A 23442-nucleotide genomic window follows, 5' to 3' on the forward strand; every position below is an offset into this window, starting at 1 on the left:
TGTGTGAGTGAGAGCGCGTGTGTGTGAGTGAGAGAGCGTGTGTGTGAGAGTGAGAGCGTGTGTGAGAGTGAGAGCGCGCGTGTGTGAGTGAGAGCGCGCGTGTGAGAGAGCGTGTGTGAGTGTGAGTGAGTGAGAGCGCGTGTGTGAGTGAGAGCGCGTGTGTGAGTGAGAGTGCGTGTGTGAATATACCTCGCTGGCTCCTTTCACGCGGCGTGGCATCACTCCTCGTTTGCGCTCATGGATGTCCTGCAGTCGTGTGATCAGGAACTTCTTATCTTCGCCCTCCTGAATCAACAGGAACAGGAAGTGATGTCATGCTACTGTCACACACACATATGATGATACGGTCACATATTCACATGATTCACATCTCACATTCTCAATCTGCTCCTGAAGCAGTTCAATGATCTTCCGCTGACCATCCACGACACAGACACACAGACAGAGACACAGAGACACATACACAGAGACACATACACACCATGCATGACATTCAGAAAAAACATCACAGAATATTGCAATAAGAGTAAAATAAAAAATTTAAGCATAAACAAATAAATGTATGCTTACATTTTATTTACTGCAACTTTAATATTTACGATGACATTTTTAGAAAACAATGAAATGTTGCAATAAAAACATCAAAGATTTGTGCTTGAGAGGAAGCAACAAATAAATGAATATGACATTTATAAACATTTTAAAATGTTGCAATAATGTAGGCAAAAACAAATACAGAAAGATTAGTTTTTAATGTATAAATGAAATAAAACAGTAAAACAGTGTCTCCAAAGAATGAAAGTGTTTAACATTATATAAATGAAACAAATAGATTACATTTACATTTTTAAATACATCATAGAATGTTGCAATGTATTTTTTTTCATGCAAAACTGGAAAGAAAATTGATGGAATGTAAGAATTAATAAATAAATTAATTAATTAATAATTACATTTAATTACTGCCACATTAATATAGAGCATATGATGAAATCTTTAAATGTGTCCCTGCAGCACAGAAGCAGTGTTGAGTCGCTGGGGGATATTTGTAGCAATAGCCAACAATACATTGTATGGGTCACAATTATACATTTCTCTTTTATACCAAAAATCATTAGGATATTAAGTAAAGATCATGTTCCATGAAGATATCTTGTACATTTCCTACCGTAAATATATCAAAATGTAATTTTTGATTAGTAATATGCATTGCTAAGAACTTCAGATTCCAGATTTTCAAATATTGTCCGATCCTAACAAACCACACATCAATGGAAAGATTATTTATTCAGCTTTCAGCTGATGCATAAATCTCAATTTAAAAAAATTGACCCTTATGACTGGTTTTGTGCTCCAGGGTCACATATGTGTGTTTGAGATCCTCGACACTCACGTCCACATGGTGTACGTCACACACACGGCGGCGCCCAGGAATGCTGGGAAACACAGCAGCGTGATGAAGATGGTGGTCATCTGACAGGCGCGCCACGGCTTCCCCGACACCTGACAGTTCATCTTCAGACTGACCTGCGGCGGACAAAACACAAACACAATATCTATTCATTGCAACATGACACATTTAATACTTTCATTATAATATGTGAGCCTGGAGCACAAAAGCAGTCTTAAGTAGCACAGGTATATTTGTAGCAATAGTCAACCCTCCGTGCAAAAGGCACACTTGTGAATCAGTCTGTTAAAAGCCTAAAGAAATGCAGAAATCAAACAAACAAACCTTCTTCATGTAGAAGAGAAAGAGCAGTTTAATGATCTGAACCGCCGGCAGCAGAGGAGAGAATAAAACCCCCAGCCTGCAAATGAAACATCACACATCACTGATGGAGAACAGAGGACACTTCTGAGTGCACTCAATGTGAACCAACGCTACCAGGCCAGAGTCTGTCCATAGATGAGCTCCAGAACGTTCCTGGCGATGTCAAACACGGGCTTCCTCTTCCTCTTCAGAGCCTTCTGAGAAAACACCCTGAGCCAGAGAACAACGCAGAACACGACTCGGTCAATAAACACTGTACAGCTCAAAAAACAAACATTAGAATGAGAAGCATATTTTTAAACTAATTAAATAATAATTTAAAATGTTAATGTAAAATAAAAAACTGATTTTTAATTTATTCAGAAAATACAAAAATAAATAATTTAATAAATAATTTTTTTTTTTTATGAATTTCAGCCACTGCCTTCACGACAATTTGATTTTTCAGTAAAGAATCAGAATTTTTAGTTCTCGGAGATATTAAAGATTCCCTTTTTTAAATTAGCCAATAGCCTTTACTGCAATAAAAGTCAAATGAAAAGCAAGAATGAATGAATAAATAAATTTCTTTTTACTGTTATTTATTGCAACATTAATATAGAATACATAAACATTTTTTTAAAAACATTGCATTTAAAAAAATGTAAACATTTTAAAACAATGTTGCAATAAATAAAAGTAAAATTAAATGTATTCATGAATAAGCTCTGAAATGTTAAGATTTCTTTTTTTAAACAGCACAATAGTCTTTCAAAAACAAGACAATTAAAATAATTATAATTAAAAAGTAGATTTTTTTTGCAAAATAAATTATAATTTAAAATATGACTACAATAATTAAAAACGTTTTTTTAAATTAAATGAAAAATATAATGTTAATATATATATATATATATATATATACCTGGAGCACAAAAGCAGTGTTAAGTCGCTGGGGGATATTTGTAGCAATAGCCAACAATACATTGTATGGGTCACAATTATACATTTCTCTTTTATGCCAAAAATCATTAGGATATTAAGTAAAGATCATGTTCCATGAAGATATTTTGTAAATCTCCTACCGTAAATATATCAAAACTTAATGTTTGATTAGTAATATGCATTGCTAAGAACTTCATTTGGACAACTTTAAAGATGATTTTCTCAATATTTAGATTTTTTTGCACCCTCAGATTCCAGATTTTCAAATATTGTCCGATCCTAACAAACCACACATCAATGGAAAGATTATTTATTCATGCATATGCATAAAAAGCTGCTCACCTCCACAGAAACTCTCCAAAGAAGGTATCCAGCAGCATGAAGATGAAGTCCATCAGGAGGAAACGGTACAGCTCTTGCCCGACGAAACTCTCCCAGCACTGAGCACAGAAACACAAGCATCAGAGATCCTGAGATCCAGACGCAGCGCCGCAAACACACGATGGGACTCACCTCTAAACCCAGATTGTGAGGATACGACGCCACGCGGCCCAGCCAATAATAGCACAGCACTCCCAACACACTCACCTTCAGCAGCAGGTTCCTGAGAAAATTAAACATCTCATGCATTTATAACACAAAGAGTTAAACAGTTTGACCAGTGCAACTGTTAAAATCCATTTCAAATCTCTATATAGAAACAGATTCTTATGTGATGACAGACCATAAGCTCTTTTAAATAGTAATAGCCTTTACATCATCACACTGCAAAAACGTGCTTGACTTTCAATGCAAGAGATGAAGACATCATTTAAAAATATATGCATTTAATATACATAACATTAGAAATGCAAACAATCCTTCTTGAATAAATTAATTTAAAATGTAAAATATTTTTTTAAATAAACCGAAAACTTGAAATAAAAAGGTTTGTAAAAATAAAAAATATGATTTTATAAAATAAAATTGAATAAATGTTAACATTTCACTTTTTCCCCCCACAGTTTTAAATGGCCAATAGCCTTTACATCACTACAATAAAAGACATTTTAAAACATTTACAATTAAAAATACATTTAAATTTTGATTTGAATTAAATTTAGAATAAATAAATAAAATATTTTGAAATGAATTAAATAATAACTTTTTTTAAAAGAAAACAAAAAACATACACAAATAAAACATATTTAAATAATTAAAAAATATATTTTTTTATTTAAAATTAAAAACGACAACAACAACAAAAAAATCAAAATGTACAAGATTAATACAAAAATAATACATTAAAATTAAATTATAAAAAATAAAATAAAAAACGAATTATTTCATAAATGAAACCAAAAACCTTTAACACATTTAAGCCACTTCCTTCGTGACACTTTGATGTTTGGTTCATGGATTCGAACTCTTATGTGTGACCCTGCAGCACAAAAGCAGTGTTAAGTCGCTGGGGGATATTTGTAGCAATAGCCAACAATACATTGTATGGGTCACAATTATACATTTCTCTTTCATGCCAAAAATCATTAGGATATTAAGTAAAGATCATGTTCCATGAAGATATTTAGTAAATCTCCTACTGTAAATATATCAAAACTTAATGTTTGATTAGTAATATGCATTGCTAAGAACTTAATTTGAACAACTTTAAAGATGATTTTCTCAATATTTAGATTTTTTTGCACCCTCAGATTCCAGATTTTCAAATAGTTGTATCTCAGCCACATATTGTCCTATCCTAACTTTTGATCCTAGCTTATTTATTCAGCTTTCAGCTGATGTATAAATCTCAATTTTAAAAAATTGACCCTTATGACTGGTTTTGTGCTCCAGGGTCACATTTGACGATTATTTAATTCCTATGGAGAAAATTAAAGGGAAAAATACTTTCAGAAGGTCGCTGTGAAAGCGGGCGGCCGTTCTACCTGCTGATGGAGACGTAATTGAGCACACTGGGAGAATCGTACTCCTCCATCCAGGCCACGGCGTTGAAGAATCCGGGCAGGAGCAGGTTAAAGCTGGACACAACCACAGGAACGGCCAGCAGACTGGCTTCCGTCAGCAGCGGATCAGACGAGTTGGAGTGAGCGCGGTAATTCAGATCCTGAGAGAGAGAGAGAGAAAGAGCTGGATGAACAAACACAAACACTGTGAAGCTGATGACACACTGAGACATTAAACCAGACCATACTGTTTATAGAGCAAATACTCCAGAACATTCAACATGACTGAGCAAACACACACGAGACCACGGATATACTATATTTTAATATAGATTTTGTTACAATTTAGATTTTTTTTTAATGATTATATTTTATTTTTATATTTACTGTTTTGATTTTAATTTTATTTAAAGTTTTAGCAATTTTGTTCTGTTTTTGTCATTTTTATTATAATTTTTTTTTATGAAGTCTATATCAGGGTTATTATAGTTAACAATCTTAAACCATAAAAAATTGTTACTTGAAATACAGTAAATAAAATAAAATATTTCAGCTAGTTGCCAATCTTAAATTGAGCCTTAAACTTAAAGCAGACATGAAAACATCATAAATGAACTCCAGACATAAAGACTACACATACAGTCAGGTTCATATATATTTGGACACAGGCACAATTTTTATTATTTTAGCTGCTGACCATATTCAAGTTACAGTTATATAATGAATCTGGGCTTAAAGTGCACACTCTGAGCTTGAATTTGAGGGTATTCTCATCACAATTGGAGGAAAGGTTAAAGAATTACAGCTCTTTAATATGTACCTCCCCCTTTTTCAAGGGACCTTAAGTAATTGGGCAATTGACTCAAAAGCTGTTTCATCGACAGATGTGGGCTATTCCTTCGTTATCTCTACATCAATTAAGCAGGTAAAAGTTCTGGACGTCCACGGAGGACAACAGTGGTGATGATCGGAGGATCCTCTCCACGATAAAGAAAAACCCTTTCACAACATCCAGACAAAAGAATGTGAGATGCTCGCAGTGAAATGTAAAATGTGAGCCTGTCTTTCTGGTCTTTCGAATCAATGGATCAAAAAGCATATGTCGTACCCCGTGCATGTATTCAGAGAAGTAATACACAGCTAGCACACACGCTAATGTGCTTCCCAAACACATGATCCACGCCAGCATGTGGATGAAGACCCGGAAGAGCCGCTGCAGAACGGGGAACGTCAGCTCCTGACGGTTCACTTCCGCCACCAGCTCCTGCAAACAGAGAACAGCTGAAGCGTGTGCCATACATGGATCATACGTGTGTATATGTGTCAGACATGGATCATACGTGTGTATGTGTGTCAAACATGGATCATACGTGTGTGTGTGTGTGTCAGTCAAACATGGATCATACATGTGTATATGTGTCAGACATGGAGGTTGTAATTCCTAAGAATTTTATGTTATATTTTATTTTTTTATTAAAGCTTAAAGTCTGCACTTCAATTTCATCTTGATTGTTTCATTTTAATTCTATTCTGGTGGCATACAGAGCCAAAATTACAAAAACTGTGTCAGTGTCAAAATATAATTGACCTGACTGTATATAGCAAAATTATATTGACATCTAAGTTCCCTCGTTCTGGCCAAACCTGAGGCAGCTTTCCTCTGTTTGTAATTCAGCTTGCAGTGAAATGTAAAATGTGAGCCTGTCTTTCCGGTCTTTCGAATCAATGGATCAAAAAGCATATGTCGTACCCCGTGCATGTATTCAGAGAAGTAATACACAGCTAGCACACACGCTAACGTGCTTCCCAAACACATGATCCATGCCAGCATGTGGATGAAGACCCGGAAGAGCCGCTGCAGAACGGGGAACGTCAGCTCCTGACGGTTCACTTCCGCCACCAGCTCCTGCAAACAGAGAACAGCTGAAGCGTGTGCCATACATGGATCATACGTGTGTATATGTGTCAGACATGGATCATACGTGTGTATGTGTGTCAAACATGGATCATACTTGTGTGTGTGTCAGTCAAACATGGATCATACATGTGTATATGTGTCAGACATGGATCATACGTGTGTATGTGTGTCAGACATGGATCATACATGTGTATGTGTATCAAACATGGATCATACGTGTGTATGTGTGTCAAACATGGATCATACATGTGTCAAACGGGTGTGCATGCATGTCATATATAAATCTTGTGTGCGCATGCGTGTCAGACATGGATCATACGTGTGTCATACATGGATCATACGTGTGTCATACATGGATCATACGTGTGTGTGTGTGTGTGTGTCAAACATGGATCATACGTGTGTGTATGCATGTCATATATAAATCATACGTGTGTATGTGTGTCAGACATGGCTCATACGTGTGTATGTGTGTCATACATGGATCATACGTGTATGTGTGTCATACATGGATCATACGTGTGTATGCGTGTCATACATGGATCATATGTGTGTATGCGTGTCATACATAGATCATATGTGTGTGTATGCTAATCATATATCAATCATATTTGTGCATGCGTGTCAGACATGGATCATACGTGTGTGTGTCATACATGGATCATACGTGTGTATGCGTGTCATACATGGATCATATGTGTGTATGCGTGTCATACATAGATCATATGTGTGTGTATGCTAATCATATATCAATCATATTTGTGCATGCGTGTCAGACATGGATCATACGTGTGTGTGTCATACATGGATCATACGTGTGTATGCGTGTCATACATGGATCATATGTGTGTATGCGTGTCATACATAGATCATATGTGTGTGTATGCTAATCATATATCAATCATATTTGTGCATGCGTGTCAGACATGGATCATACGTGTGTGTGTCATACATGGATCATACGTGTGTATGCGTGTCATACATGGATCATATGTGTGTATGCGTGTCATACATAGATCATATGTGTGTGTATGCTAATCATATATCAATCATATTTGTGCATGCGTGTCAGACATGGATCATACGTGTGTGTGTCATACATGGATCATACGTGTGTATGCGTGTCATACATGGATCATATGTGTGTATGCGTGTCATACATAGATCATATGTGTGTGTATGCTAATCATATATCAATCATATTTGTGCATGCGTGTCAGACATGGATCATACGTGTGTATGCGTGTCATATATCCATCATATGTGTGCATGCATGTCAGACATGGATCATACGTGTGTCATACATGGATCAGTCACACATGGATCATACCTGCATGTATGCATGTCATTTATCAATCATATGTGTGCATGCGTGTCAGACATGGATCATATGTGTGTATGCGTGTCATGCATGGATCATACGTGTGTGTGTGTATGCGTGTCATCCATGGATCATACATGTGTATGCGTGTCATATCAATCATATGCGTGTCATACATGGATTATACTTGTGTGTATGCGTGTTATAAATCAATCAGACGTGTGCATGTGAGTCATACATTGATCATACATGTGTGCATGCGTGTCATACATGGATCATAAGTGTACATGCGATCAAACATGGATCATACGTGTGTATGTGTGTCAAACATGGATCATACGTGTGTATGCGTGTCATGCATGGATCATACATGTGTGTATGCGTGTCATACAGGGATCAGATGTGCGTGTATGCGTGTCATATATCCATGATATGTGTGTATGCATGTCATACATGGATCATACGTGTGTATGCGTGTCATGCATGGATCATACATGTGTGTATGCGTGTCATACAGGGATCAGATGTGCGTGTATGCGTGTCATATATCCATGATATGTGTGTATGCATGTCATACATGGATCATACGTGTGTATGCGTGTCATGCATGGATCATACATGTGTGTATGCGTGTCATACAGGGATCAGATGTGCGTGTATGCGTGTCATATATCCATGATATGTGTGTATGCATGTCATACATGGATCATACGTGTGTATGCGTGTCATGCATGGATCATACATGTGTGTATGCGTGTCATACAGGGATCAGATGTGCGTGTATGCGTGTCATATATCCATGATATGTGTGTATGCATGTCATACATGGATCATACGTGTGTATGCGTGTCATGCATGGATCATACATGTGTGTATGCGTGTCATACAGGGATCAGATGTGCGTGTATGCGTGTCATATATCCATGATATGTGTGTATGCATGTCATACATGGATCATACGTGTGTATGCGTGTCATGCATGGATCATACATGTGTGTATGCGTGTCATACAGGGATCAGATGTGCGTGTATGCGTGTCATATATCCATGATATGTGTGTATGCATGTCATACATGGATCATACGTGTGTATGCGTGTCATGCATGGATCATACATGTGTGTATGCGTGTCATACAGGGATCAGATGTGCGTGTATGCGTGTCATATATCCATGATATGTGTGTATGCATGTCATACATGGATCATACGTGTGTATGCGTGTCATGCATGGATCATACATGTGTGTATGCGTGTCATACAGGGATCAGATGTGCGTGTATGCGTGTCATATATCCATGATATGTGTGTATGCATGTCATACATGGATCATACGTGTGTATGCGTGTCATGCATGGATCATACATGTGTGTATGCGTGTCATACAGGGATCAGATGTGCGTGTATGCGTGTCATATATCCATGATATGTGTGTATGCATGTCATACATGGATCATACGTGTGTATGCGTGTCATGCATGGATCATACATGTGTGTATGCGTGTCATACAGGGATCAGATGTGCGTGTATGCGTGTCATATATCCATGATATGTGTGTATGCATGTCATACATGGATCATACGTGTGTATGCGTGTCATGCATGGATCATACATGTGTGTATGCGTGTCATACAGGGATCAGATGTGCGTGTATGCGTGTCATATATCCATGATATGTGTGTATGCATGTCATACATGGATCATACGTGTGTATGCGTGTCATGCATGGATCATACATGTGTGTATGCGTGTCATACAGGGATCAGATGTGCGTGTATGCGTGTCATATATCCATGATATGTGTGTATGCATGTCATACATGGATCATACGTGTGTATGCGTGTCATGCATGGATCATACATGTGTGTATGCGTGTCATACAGGGATCAGATGTGCGTGTATGCGTGTCATATATCCATGATATGTGTGTATGCATGTCATACATGGATCATACGTGTGTATGCGTGTCATGCATGGATCATACATGTGTGTATGCGTGTCATACAGGGATCAGATGTGCGTGTATGCGTGTCATATATCCATGATATGTGTGTATGCATGTCATACATGGATCATACGTGTGTATGCGTGTCATGCATGGATCATACATGTGTGTATGCGTGTCATACAGGGATCAGATGTGCGTGTATGCGTGTCATATATCCATGATATGTGTGTATGCATGTCATACATGGATCATACGTGTGTATGCGTGTCATGCATGGATCATACATGTGTGTATGCGTGTCATACAGGGATCAGATGTGCGTGTATGCGTGTCATATATCCATGATATGTGTGTATGCATGTCATACATGGATCATACGTGTGTATGTGTGTCATACATGGATCATACGTGTGTATGCGTGTCATCCATGGATCATACGTGTGTATGCGTGTCATCCATGGATCATACGTGTGTATGCGTGTCATCCATGGATCATACGTGTGTATGCGTGTCATCCATGGATCATACGTGTGTATGCGTGTCATCCATGGATCATACGTGTGTATGCGTGTCATCCATGGATCATACGTGTGTATGCGTGTCATCCATGGATCATACGTGTGTATGCGTGTCATCCATGGATCATACGTGTGTATGCGTGTCATCCATGGATCATACGTGTGTATGCGTGTCATCCATGGATCATACGTGTGTATGCGTGTCATCCATGGATCATACGTGTGTATGCGTGTCATCCATGGATCATACGTGTGTATGCGTGTCATCCATGGATCATACGTGTGTATGCGTGTCATCCATGGATCATACGTGTGTATGCGTGTCATCCATGGATCATACGTGTGTATGCGTGTCATCCATGGATCATACGTGTGTATGCGTGTCATCCATGGATCATACGTGTGTATGCGTGTCATCCATGGATCATACGTGTGTATGCGTGTCATCCATGGATCATACGTGTGTATGCGTGTCATCCATGGATCATACGTGTGTATGCGTGTCATCCATGGATCATACGTGTGTATGCATGTCATTTATCAATCATATGTGTGCATGCGTGTCAGACATGGATCATACGTGTGTATGCATGTCATGCATGGATCATACGTGTGTGTGTGTGTATGCGTGTCATCCATGGATCATACATGTGTATGCGTGTCATATCAATCATATGCGTGTCATACATGGATTATACGTGTGTATATGTGTGTCATACATGGATTATACTTGTGTGTATGCGTGTTATAAATCAATCAGACGTGTGCATGTGAGTCATACATTGATCATACATGTGTGCATGCGTGTCATACATGGATCATAAGTGTACATGCGAGTCATATATGGATCATATGTGTGCTGACCTTCAGCTGTGTGCCGATGTTTGCCCGCTGCAGTCTCACTGAGCTCTTCTTGATGACTTTAAAGTCCCATGAGCTGAAGACCTTTATGGCCAACAAGCCTTTAGATTTATCGATGCGGAAACTCTGACCGAACGACTTCGACATGCTGGAAAACAGAAACACAGAGGATCAGTGCAGCTCATCTGGACTGCAGATCAAGACCATTACCATCAACTAAAACTTTAAAAAATTAAATTAAACCATAAAAAAATGTAATAAATGTTAACTGAAAAAATATGTAAAAAAAAACAAAAACGTATTTACTCAGCTAGTTGCCAAGGAAACCCGTTCTCATTTAGTTTAGCTTGATGTATTAAAATTACTAAAACTGAAATAAATTTTTTTTTTAATTATAGGATATAAGACAACAAAATTATTAAAAATCTATTAAAATTAAACCGTAAAATATAATGATAATAAAAAATAAGGATAAACATTAAATGAAATTAAATAAAGTACTTAAAAAAACTTTAGCTAGTTGCCCAGGAAACATTCCCATTTGGTTAAATTTGATGCACTACAATGACTAAAACTAAATTAAAACTTAAATAAATATTTTATTAATTAAAAAAAGGAAAAAATAATGGCACACAACAAAATTAATAAAATAAAAATTAAAAAAATTAAAAATTAAATTGAATAAAAATTTAATTAAATTAAACTGAAACCAGAATATATAAAAATAAAAACTAATTCAAACAATTAATAAAACCTACAATAATATCTCAGTTAGGGGTGGGCGGTATGACCAAAATTCAGTTTCACGGTATGACTAATTTTATTTCACGGTAACAATACATTACAGTCTAACACAGATTCACATAGAAAACAGCTGTTTTAAATTATAATAATATTTCACTGTTTTTACTGTATTTGATCAAATAAATGCAGCCTTGGTGAGTGAAAGAGACATCTTATTCCAAAATTTTAACTGCTAGTGTATGTTCAGAAGTTTATGATTCACATTTGTGAATCTCAGTGATTGGTTCACTTGTTTACCCCCCCCCCCTCGATTAGCACAAAATCACTTTCCCTGACTTTTCCGTTAACCGTTCCTTCCTGGTGGAATGACCTGCACAACTCAATCCCAGCAGCTGAGTCCTCAGCCATCTTCAAGAATCAGCTAAAAACACATCTCTTCCATCTTCATGTGACCCTCTAACTCTAGCACCCTCTATTCTAATTTATCTATTTTTTTTCTTTTAAAAAAACACTTGAACCTCTAACACTTGCACTCTCTATTCTATTTCTATTCTAACTACCGTATTGACCCGAATATAAGACGATGTGTTTGTCTTGGAAATACATCTGAAAAAACGCAGTCGTCTTATATTCAGGGTCTATGTCAGGGGTAGGCAAGTTCGGTCCTAGAGAGCCGCAGTCCTGCAGAGGTCAGCTCCAACCCTAATCAAACACACCTGAACAAGCTAATCAATGTCTTCAGGATTACTAAGGTTTTGTTTTCAGGGTTGGAGCTGAACTCTGCAGGACTGCAGCTCTCTAGGACCGAACCTGCCTACCCCTGGTCTAGACTTTGACATGTCAATAATACACCCGCAACAATAGGTGGCGCCAAATACGCATAAAACCAGTGTGCCATGAAATACGTAATGTAACGCGTGTTGTAAAAATCACGAGTAAAAACTAAAGAATAAGAAAAGCTTACAGCTGCATGAGTCGTGACGGTCACGTTAGCCTGATGCGACCAAACTCTCTTTGTGATTAAAACGTAAGACAGTACCCAGATTTGAAGACTACAGTAAGATTTAACTTCTACTGTTAATAAGATTGTGGTAGGCTATTAGATGGATAGCCTAAACGTCCTAATTCAGATGGACTACCTGTTTTTTTATTTATTTTATGGTATATTAAAAAGTGTATATTTTTTAAATGTGATTGTTGTACATTTGACCAGTTTTTACCATACTTTCAAAACAAAAATTAAAATAGGAAAAATATGCAATATGAAAATAATTGAAGACAAAATGTGTTTTACTGAGAAAAAAACAGATTTGGTTTTTAAAAAGCCTTTTTCCAAAAGGTACCTCTGGAAAAAGGAGGGTCGTCTAATAATCAGGGTCGTCTTATATTCGGGCCAATATGGTACTTATTTTCTTTTTATTTATTATAAAATGACCATCTAACACTAGCATTCACTATTATTTTGACTTGTTGTGTTAATAAATAAACCCCTTTAACACTTGCACTTGATTCTATTTCTATTCTAACTACTTGTTTTCTTTTTATTTATTATATTAAAAAAGCCTTGCGTACTGCGTTAAGCTAATTGAGACTTGTCACAGCACTTGTATTGCTTCTATTGTCCCCATTTAGATAAAAGCGTCTGCTAAATGCCTAAATGTAAATGTAAATATGTAATTGTGTGTTTATTAATGCACTTACGGCGCCCGTGAGATTAAAACGTAAGACAGTACCCAGATTTGAAGACTACAGTAAGATTTAACTTCTACTGTTAATACGATTTTGGTAGGCTATTAGATGGATAGCCTAAATGTCCTAATTCAGATGGGCTACCTGTTTTTTATTTATTAATTTTTTTAATGGTATATCAAAAAGTGTATATTTTTTAAATGTGATTGTTGGTACATTTGACCAGTTTTTACCATACTTTCAAAACAAAAATTAAAATAGGAAAAATATGCAATATGAAAATAATTGAAGACAAAATGTGTTTTACTGAGAAAAAACAAGATTTGGTTTTTAAAAAGCCTTTTTCCAAAAGGTACCTCTGGAAAAAGGAGGGTCGTCTTATAATCAGGGTCATCTTATATTTGGGCCAATACGGTACTTATTTTCTTTTTATTTATTATAAAATGACCATCTAACACTAGCATTCACTATTATTTTGACTTGCGTTTTTTAAATAAAAATAAACCCCTTTAGCACTTGCACTTGATTCTATTTCTATTCTAACTACTTGTTTTCTTTTTATTTATTATATTAAAAAAGCCTTGCGTACTGCGTTAAGCTAATTGAGACTTGTCACAGCACTTGTATTGCTTCTATTGTCCCCATTTAGATAAAAGCGTCTGCTAAATGCCTAAATGTAAATGTAAATATGTAATTGTGTGTTTATTAATGCACTTACGGCGCCCGTGAGCACCTCCAGGCCCCATGTGCTCCTGACAGTGACGTTCTGGTCCTCATCCGGATGAGCGATGGCCTGAGGAACCACCAGCAACAAACCCGTGACCAGGAACAGGAAGACATTGAAGAAGAGGAGCGTTCTGAGGAAGACGAAATACGAGAGGACGCCTGTCCCGAAGCGGCCGCCAACACACTTCAGAGCTGTTTGCCACAACTGCAGTGAGGACAGGAACGACAGCCAGCCGTACCAGCCGTGCCTCAGCGCCTGACAGACACACACATCACAGCACTGATTACAAATGACTGAGACTAAAAACAGACGAGAGACACAATTATTTTGCATATTCAGCGGTAATATTCATAGTTAGTTTATCCTTCTGTTTAATTACAGTCAGAGTTGTTATAGTTAAAGGAGACATATTATGCCCCTTTCTACAATATGTATGTAAGTCTCCGGTGTCCCCAGAATGTGTCTGTGAAGTTTCAGCTCAAAATACTCCACAGATCAATTATTATATCATTTTGAAAATGCCTATTTGGAGTAAAAGCAGAAACAGGCTGTTTTTGTGCCCGTCTCTTTAAATGCAAATGAGCTGCTGCTCCACGCCCCCTTTTCCAGAATAGAGCTGCGCCTTTACAGCTCGGACCTGCTAAACACATCTGTTTTGGTTCTGATTATCATGTTTATCACGCTGAAATCATGCGGTTTAAACCATATGAGTTTAAACTTCTGATATAGGGTTTTCTGAGCGCACACATCCGCAGCACACGCACAGAAAGCGGCTGTCACAGCATGCGAGCACTAAACTAAGTTCTCATTCACACACAAGTTTGTTAAAAACACAAACATAAAAACAGCTGGGAAATAAATCACATGTTTATTTTAGATCTGTGTGGCAGCAGCAATATACAGTAAATAAATCAATAAATGCACTGCTCTGTTGTCTCCTCTGAGGCTGGGACTCTAAACAGTGTTCTGTGCTCGTCTGTGCAGCCAAACACAGAACAGTTAGCATGCTTCGCTCAAACTTTCATCATGGCATTAGAGCTGCTACACCGCTGTCGCTTGCGAAATCACAATAACGGCGCCTTGAGTGGAAGTTTACAGATTAAGGGGCGGTAATATTATGAGATCAGACGCGCTCATTTTCTCAGACGCTTGCAGAAAAAGGCTTCCCAAAACAGAGTTACTGGGTTAATCTTTTTCACGTTTGCTTGGTTGGTAGATGCACCGGAGACCTGATTATAGCACTTAACACCTGGAAAAGTCAGATTTTCATGATACGTCACCTTTAACGAAAACCTTAAAAAACTGCTTTGTTACTTGGAATGCTTGATAAATGTTGTTGAGAATGTTACTTTCTCAACAACATTTATAATTTTTGTTTGGTTTAAGTTGAAGTACTAAAATAACTAAAACTAAATAAATTAATAAATACAAATTAATAAATACTATATAGACATTTAAAAAAAAAATTTTTAAATAAATAATATAGACAAAAAACCCACAACACAATTACTAAAACTTTCAAAATGAATGAAAATTAAAACTGCTAATCTTTCTTCTTGTTTGTTTATTGGGCACGGAGTATTTTTTGAATATTCAATAATAACTTTTCACTTTTCCATTTTCACTGTGACATTTTGCAGTACGTCTCACTTTAATGCAAATGTTCAGCTGATGCCAATAAAGCAACACTGAAACGGAACTGAATGTCAGGGAGCTTATATTGTCTTCAGTACTAAAGTACATCTGCACATCTGACAGAGTGCAAATATAGACCATTCAAAACAAACAGCACGCATGATTAACCTCTGACACGCTCCACTACATGCCTGTGATACAACACTATAAAACTACCGTTAATACCCTGATACACACACACACACACTAAAACACACACACAAACTCGCACACACTCACTAGCACAGACACACGCTCAAACACTCACATGCATGCACTCACTGACACACACAGACACACTTACACACACACACACTCACTAGCACAGACACACACTCAAACACTCACATGCATGCACTCACTGACACACACAGACACACTTACACACACACACACACTCTCACTCACTAGCACAGACACACACTCAAACACTCACAAGTATGCACTCACTGACACACACACACACACTAAAACACTCACACACACACACACACACACACACTCACTCACTAGCACAGACACACGCTCAAACACTCACAAGTATGCACTCACATTCAACAAAAATATCAATCACTGACTGAAGGCTGAATCTCAAAAGACACAAAGAAAAAAAACAGCCGCACACTTCATATGACAGATATATACAGGCTATATACAGAATGAAGCTAATGTTCTTAAAAAAAATAGTATTTAAAAAAAAGTACCAACTTTTGTTGTCCTTGTGAAATAAATTTTAAAAACAAAAAACAAACTTATTTCAGCTAGCTGCCAAGCCAACATTTCTTATTTTCATTTAGTTTAAGCTGAAGTACTAAAATAGCTAAGCATGTTTTAGACTCACAATGATGATGTAATACTTGAACTGACTGCAGCAGGGAATCTGATTCTGAGACACAGAGTGTTCGGCTTTATTCAACACCAACATCCTGAAAAACAGACAATATCAGAAGAAAATCAGGAACTCAGAAACCACAAATGTTTCTACGTGACTCAGTTTTCTGTTTACAGTGACGGAAGTCCAATTGGAGCAAACATACTAAACAAAACAATGCTTTTAGCACTATTTATTACAACAAAACTCTTTTATGAATGACTTTAACTACACACTGTCTTTAAACCAGCCAGTAAGTGATTCAATGATTCATTAGAATAAGAATCAACTCACAGCAGTTGAACTGCACCACTCATGTCTATTTATTGTCTTTGCATTATTTTGTACATTAAAAATATTGTTGAGTCTGATGAATTTCTTTTCTTCCATAAACCGTACATTTTGTGTTGCATCACATTCTATTCAGACCCTAAACTAAATATGATTTGTTTTGCTGTATATTCAGCAGCGCTGCAGGACATGTTGAATAGACACAATAGCAGGTGTGGCAGTGTTTATTAGTGTATTTACCTGAGCTCTTTCTTCTCTGCGAGACTCAGCGGCATCGCTCTCAGCAAACGCACGCGATCACTGGCTGACAGATTCTGCAGATTATTGACCAAACGCTCCCTCTTATTCTCTACAAACACACAGAGTCATCACACCAGATCAGCACGGCATAGTTTAAGATGTTTCAGGCATAATATGTGTCCCTGCAGCACAAAAGCAGTGTTGAGTCGCTGGGGGATATTTGTAGCAATAGCCAACAATACATTGTATGGGTCAAAATTATACATTTCTCTTTTATGACAAAAATCATTAGGATCATAAGATCATGTTCCATGAAGATATTTTGTAAATGTCCTACCGTAAATATATCAAAACTTAATGTGTGATTAGTAATATGCATTGCTAAGAACTTCATTTGAACAACTTTAAAGATGATTTTCTCAATATTTTGATTTTTTTGCACCCTCAGATTCCAGACTTTCAAATTGTTGTATCTCAGCCACATATTGTCCTGTTCTAACAAACCATACATCAATGGAGAGCTTATTTATTCAGATGATGCATAAATCTCAATTTCCAAAAATCAACCCTTATGACTGGTTTTGTGCTCCAGGGTCACAAATGTGATTTCAGTGCTTTCACCTTCTTCCTCAAATCCGGCTGCGTCCGTTTCCACGCGGTATCCACGGATGCTGGGCCGCGCGGATCGAGGGAAGTGCTGGATGGAGGGTCTGCTCTGTCTGCGTCTGCGCAGCTGCATGGTGCGGTTGCAGTACTGAGAGATGATCGCGCCACGACTGCGACCTAATCAAAGAGATTAAACTGAGATCATCTGGAGACATCAGTGAGCTATCAAGAGGAAAAGACACCAGCTGTACAGGAAACCCGATTTTAATTATAACAAACAACATCTGAGGTTTTTCACCAGAAATGAAGATGAAAGACAGAGTAAAGAAATGGCTACACAGCAAAGATATTTCATTTCCTAATGCATTCGGAAATTATATTCTCATATATTACAAATTAAAAAGCAAGAAAAGTTTACGTGAATGTGTAAAATAATTTATATTTTTTTATGCATTCATTGAAATTTATAGTTTTTATTTTTATATTTTCCATTTTAATTTTCAAAGGTGACATATCATGAAAATCTGACTTTTCCAGGTTGTAAGTGCTATAATCAGGTCCCCGGTGCATCTACCAACCAAGGAAACGTGAAAAAGATTAACCCAGCAACTTTGTTTTGGGAAGCCTTTTTCTGCAAGCGTCTGAGAAAACCAGCGCATCTGATTTCGCTCCCTCTGTGACGTGACAAAGGGATCTCATTATAATATCACCGCCCCTTAATCTGTAAGTTTCACCCACGGCGCCGTCATTGTGTTTTCGCAAGCGACAGTGGTGTACCAGCTCTAATGCCATGATGAAAGTTTGAGAAAAACATGCTAACTGTTCTGTGTTTGGCTGCACAGACGAGTAGAGCCCGACCGATATGGATTTTTGGGGGCCGATACCGATATTAGGGAGTAAAAAAAGATTGATACCGATATATCGATCGATATTCTTTGTGTAGGCTATATTATAGTACAGTATAGTCAAAAGTTTGGACACACTTCCCATTCGTGTGTCCAAACTTTTGACTGGTACGGTATATAGAATACAGTATATCGCCTACATAAACAGAATATATATATACATAAACACATTTTTTTGCAATGATAACTCAAATGTGGTGATTAAACACTTATAATGATGTGACAAACATAGGCCTATGTAGTGGAGGCAGGGTATTTAACAATAAACTTTATTTGGCGGGTGGATAATTTGAAGCAGCGGACTCGGGTGAAGTTTGAGCTCATCCGCGCATCTCTACACTACACTGACCTGGGTCACCAGTAGCAAACAATGGAGCGCACTCTGCTGGACAAACTTGGTAATTACACCATTCAGAAGCATTTAATCTGTGTTATATGTTCTGTAAATTTGTGTAGGCTATATTATAGTACAGTATAGTCAAAAGTTTGGACACACTTCCCATTCGTGTGTCCAAACTTTTGACTGGTACGGTATTTAGAATACAGTATATCGCCTACATAAACAGAATATATATATACATAAACAAATTTTTTTGCAATGATAACTCAAATGTGGTGATTAAACACTTATAATGATGTGACAAACATAGGCCTATGTAGTGGAGGCAGGGTATTTAACAATAAACTTTATTTGGCGGGTGGATAATTTGAAGCAGCGGACTCGGGTGAAGTTTGAGCTCATCCGCGCATCTCTACACTACACTGACCTGGGTCACCAGTAGCAAACAATGGAGCGCGCTCTGCTGGACAAACTTGGTAATTACACCATTCAGAAGCATTTAATCTGTGTTATATGTTATCGGCTAAACGATATATCGGTCGGGCTCTAGTTTAAAACGCATCATTTCAGCGTGATAAACATGATAATCAGAACCAAAACAGATGTTTTTAGCAGGTGAGAGCTGTAATAGCGCAGCTCTATTCTGGAAAAGGGGCGGGGAGCAGCAGCTCATTTGCATTTAAAGAGACAGGCATGAAAAACAGCGTGTTTCTGCTTCCACTCAAAATAGGCATTTTCAAAATGATATAATAAATGATCTGTGGAGTATTTTGAACTGAAACTTCACAGACACATTCTGAGGACACCAGAAACTTATATTACATATTATAAAAAGGGGCATAATATGTCTCCTTTAAGTTTTAGCAAAAAACTAACACACTAGGGCTGGGCGATTTGGCAAAAAAATTCAATCTTGATGTTTTTCAAAACGTTTGACCAATTTTCAAATTTTTTTTTTACGATTTTTAACTACCTGAACCTGAAAATGTAACTACAACATGATTTAAGTAACTTTTTCTTTATCATCCCTCTAGTTAAAGAAAATTCTATTCCAAGTGCAGCACACATGAAGTTGTCAACATGATGTAAATGTTAAACAAATAACTTAAGTATCTTTACATCTTGTACAAACTTGCCTTATACATATGTGTTCAGAAATAATACGAGGAAAAATTTTTTTTTTTTAAATCTCAAAAGTCAAGGTAATTAAAATTCAAAATGACTGAAGGTAGACTATTATTAACTATAAATGTTCTGTAAAAACAACAGCAGCTTTCAGCCTGTCACCATGATGCAAATATGAAATTACAGGTTTTTTTATTCGCTTGCGCTGCTTTTCCATTGTTTTTTTGGATGTGTTTGACTGTTACGCTCGCGTCTCATGCATGAAAAGGCATTCTAAAAACGCAGCGCTCAAATTAAAAGAAGTTCACTCCCATCTTCTTGCATGTTTTTCCTATTCCACTGCTTGCGTTGCATCTTTATCAACACAAAAGCGCATTCAGTGTGAATGGAGCCTAGCAATATGAGTGGTTAATCACGTGCACAGACACGCAGTTAGATCATTCTTTTCTCTTTACTGTTATCATTGGCATATTGTCAAAGTGTCTGATTCTAACGTTTGGTAATATTTCTATTAAAAATAAAAACACACTGACCGATGGTGCGGCTGGGCATGGAGGACAGGACTCGGAGCGTGTCAGATGACCAGCGTTCTCCAATCAGATGATCCGTCTGCTGCGGCGCATCGCTGTCAGACCGCTGGTACACCGGAGCCTCCAGACACTCGACGTCATCTGAAACACAAAACAGCTCTGTCAGATTCCTGTCTGATGTCACTTCCTGTCTAAGTGGGCGGTTCCTGGTCAGAATGAGCTGCGGTGTGATCTGACCTCTGCTCTCCTCCTCCAGGTCAAACAGGGTCATCTCTATGACATCATGAAGGTCGTGACACTGTTCCTGGATCAGCTGACTGAATGAATCATGAACCCCATCCTCATCTGCTGGACTCCTGATGCACGAAAACACAGAAAACTCACAATGCTCAGCAAGGCTGCGTTTATTTGATCAGAAATACTGTAAAAATTGAGAAATATTATTACAATGTAAAACAGCTGTTTTCTATGTGAATATGTGTTAGACTGTAATGTATTTCTGTGATGCGCAGCTGTATTTTCAGCATCATTCCTCCAGTCTTCAGTGTCACATGATCTTCAGAAATCAGTATAATTTGCTGATCTGCTGCTCGAGAAACATTTCTGATTATTATCAATGTTGAACACAGTTGTGCTGCACAATATTTCTGTGGAAACTGTGATGCATTTTATTTTTCAGGATTCACAGATGAACAGAAAGTTCAAAAGAACAGCATTTCTTTTTTTAAATCGAAATACTTGTAACAAATTTACTTGAAGTCTTTATGTATAATGCATTATAAAGCTATTCATAACACACATTGCAATGCATTATATCTTTTCATAATTGTAACCAAATTTAAAATGCATTATAATATTTTCAGATTCCTTGCTGGCTGCCATGTGCTTTAATGCATTATACATTTACAGTGTAACAATAAAGTGTTATAAAGTATTATTACAGTGGTTATGATTACTCATAAGATCGTACAATGAGTTATAAATTGCATTACCAGGCACATTTTTATTTATTTTTTTAAACGCATTATATATAAAGGCTTCAAATGAAGTGTTTCTGAAATCTTTTAAATGTCTATAATGTCACTTTTGATCAAGTTAATGTGTCCTTGATGAATAAAAGCATTAATTTCAGGGAGGGGAGGGGAACTTACTGACCACAAACATTTAAACAGTAGTGTATATTAATTTGTAATCAGCTAAAATAAAAAATACATCCACAAACAATGTGCTGCTTGAAGCAACAAAAAAAAAACATTTACTATGTAAATGACTCATGAACGGTATTACACACACACACAGCGAACACACCCAGAACACACAGGAAGTGCAGATGAAAGAATAAAAACAGTAAAAAGTCACTTACTCGAAATCAGTGACCAGATCAGAGTCAAAACTGACCCTGCCAGCCATGATTGGTGCTGTGCTCACGGACGCTCGCGAGGAAACTCTGACCCGATCCTCGTCATCCTGCTGCTAAACGCCACAGACAGAAGGAATGTCAGCGATCTGAGCTCTTATCATGTTCAAACCTGTCTGAGATCACAGACACACACGCTTTATGGAGATCTGAAGGGGTGTCAGAATCGCAAGAAGAGGAAGAAACAACTCTTTATCAGCCCTGATAACACAACCAGAGATCCCTGTATTAAAACTTTCATTTTGATACTGTTTTCTGGTGAAGGAAACGCATAAATGAAGAAGAACCTTTCAGAAAAAATACTGACAAAATCAAAAGTTTGAGCCGGGGGGAGTTTCTGAAATTTGGTTGATTTGACACGGAGTGACCCAATTCTGTGTTGGATCAGGAAATTAGTACTGGACACATTTACTTTCAAGACAGAACTATTATTATTTGCTGGTTCATCATGGAGTCAGTTTGGCTGAAAGCTGGCAGAGATTCACCACACAACAGCTACAGACCGGACTGAATTAAATTAAAAACATATTTGCGTCGGCAACTTTAATCATGATTTTAATGCAAACCCCATGAACACCAGCCTACAGCAAAACCGGCTGCTGGCCCTTTAAAACTGCACATAAACACACACACATACGATGAATAAATTATCTTAACAAAGAGACTTTATCAGACAACACCAATCACACTCATGAGAACAGGCAGAGAATGATTGAAAATGCTTTATTTCTTAATAAAAGACACTTGTGTAATGATTTACAAACACAAACGGCTGGAAACACTGAACTTCTCGAAGGAAACGAGAAGCAGAGTGTGTGTGTGTACGGTGGGTGGAGATGTGTTTTCCTGGCACTGACATCACTGTGGTCAGAAGACATTTCAAAAGCTTTCCATTAAAGATCTCAAACCATCCATCCATCTCACACACACACTCACTCACTCACTCGCTCACACACACACACACACTCACACACACACACACACACACACTCACTCATACACACACACACATACACACACACACACACACTCTCACACACACACACACACACACACACACGCACGCACACACGAGCAC

General features: G+C 37.4%; 1 protein-coding gene and 1 long non-coding RNA gene across 2 annotated transcripts in view; both read right to left on the reverse strand.

Moving 5' to 3' along the window:
* Positions 1 to 23442, reverse strand: part of tmc6b (transmembrane channel-like 6b) — a 31612-nt gene that overhangs the window by 2796 nt on the left and 5374 nt on the right. The window contains exons 2-18 of the mRNA XM_016249681.1: positions 22311 to 22420; positions 21185 to 21303; positions 20951 to 21088; positions 18063 to 18224; positions 17442 to 17550; positions 16881 to 16965; positions 14357 to 14620; positions 11209 to 11358; positions 6392 to 6547; positions 4624 to 4802; positions 3212 to 3302; positions 3041 to 3138; positions 1889 to 1984; positions 1736 to 1811; positions 1394 to 1527; positions 376 to 427; positions 190 to 285 (exon numbers count right to left, since the gene is read on the reverse strand). Coding sequence (XP_016105167.1) covers positions 190 to 285; positions 376 to 427; positions 1394 to 1527; positions 1736 to 1811; positions 1889 to 1984; positions 3041 to 3138; positions 3212 to 3302; positions 4624 to 4802; positions 6392 to 6547; positions 11209 to 11358; positions 14357 to 14620; positions 16881 to 16965; positions 17442 to 17550; positions 18063 to 18224; positions 20951 to 21088; positions 21185 to 21303; positions 22311 to 22420 — 2115 coding nt within the window. The remainder of the gene's footprint in view (positions 1 to 189; positions 286 to 375; positions 428 to 1393; positions 1528 to 1735; positions 1812 to 1888; positions 1985 to 3040; positions 3139 to 3211; positions 3303 to 4623; positions 4803 to 6391; positions 6548 to 11208; positions 11359 to 14356; positions 14621 to 16880; positions 16966 to 17441; positions 17551 to 18062; positions 18225 to 20950; positions 21089 to 21184; positions 21304 to 22310; positions 22421 to 23442) is intronic.
* Positions 12482 to 13413, reverse strand: LOC107564560 (uncharacterized). The gene is made up of 3 exons (XR_001606252.1): positions 13355 to 13413; positions 12760 to 12763; positions 12482 to 12505 (listed from the first exon to the last, which is right to left on the reverse strand). It is a non-coding gene; the product is annotated as an uncharacterized lncRNA (long non-coding RNA).

Source organism: Sinocyclocheilus grahami, unplaced genomic scaffold (assembly GCF_001515645.1).
Source record: "Sinocyclocheilus grahami isolate Dianchi unplaced genomic scaffold, SAMN03320097.WGS_v1.1 scaffold947.1, whole genome shotgun sequence".
Classification (NCBI taxonomy): domain Eukaryota; kingdom Metazoa; phylum Chordata; class Actinopteri; order Cypriniformes; family Cyprinidae; genus Sinocyclocheilus; species Sinocyclocheilus grahami.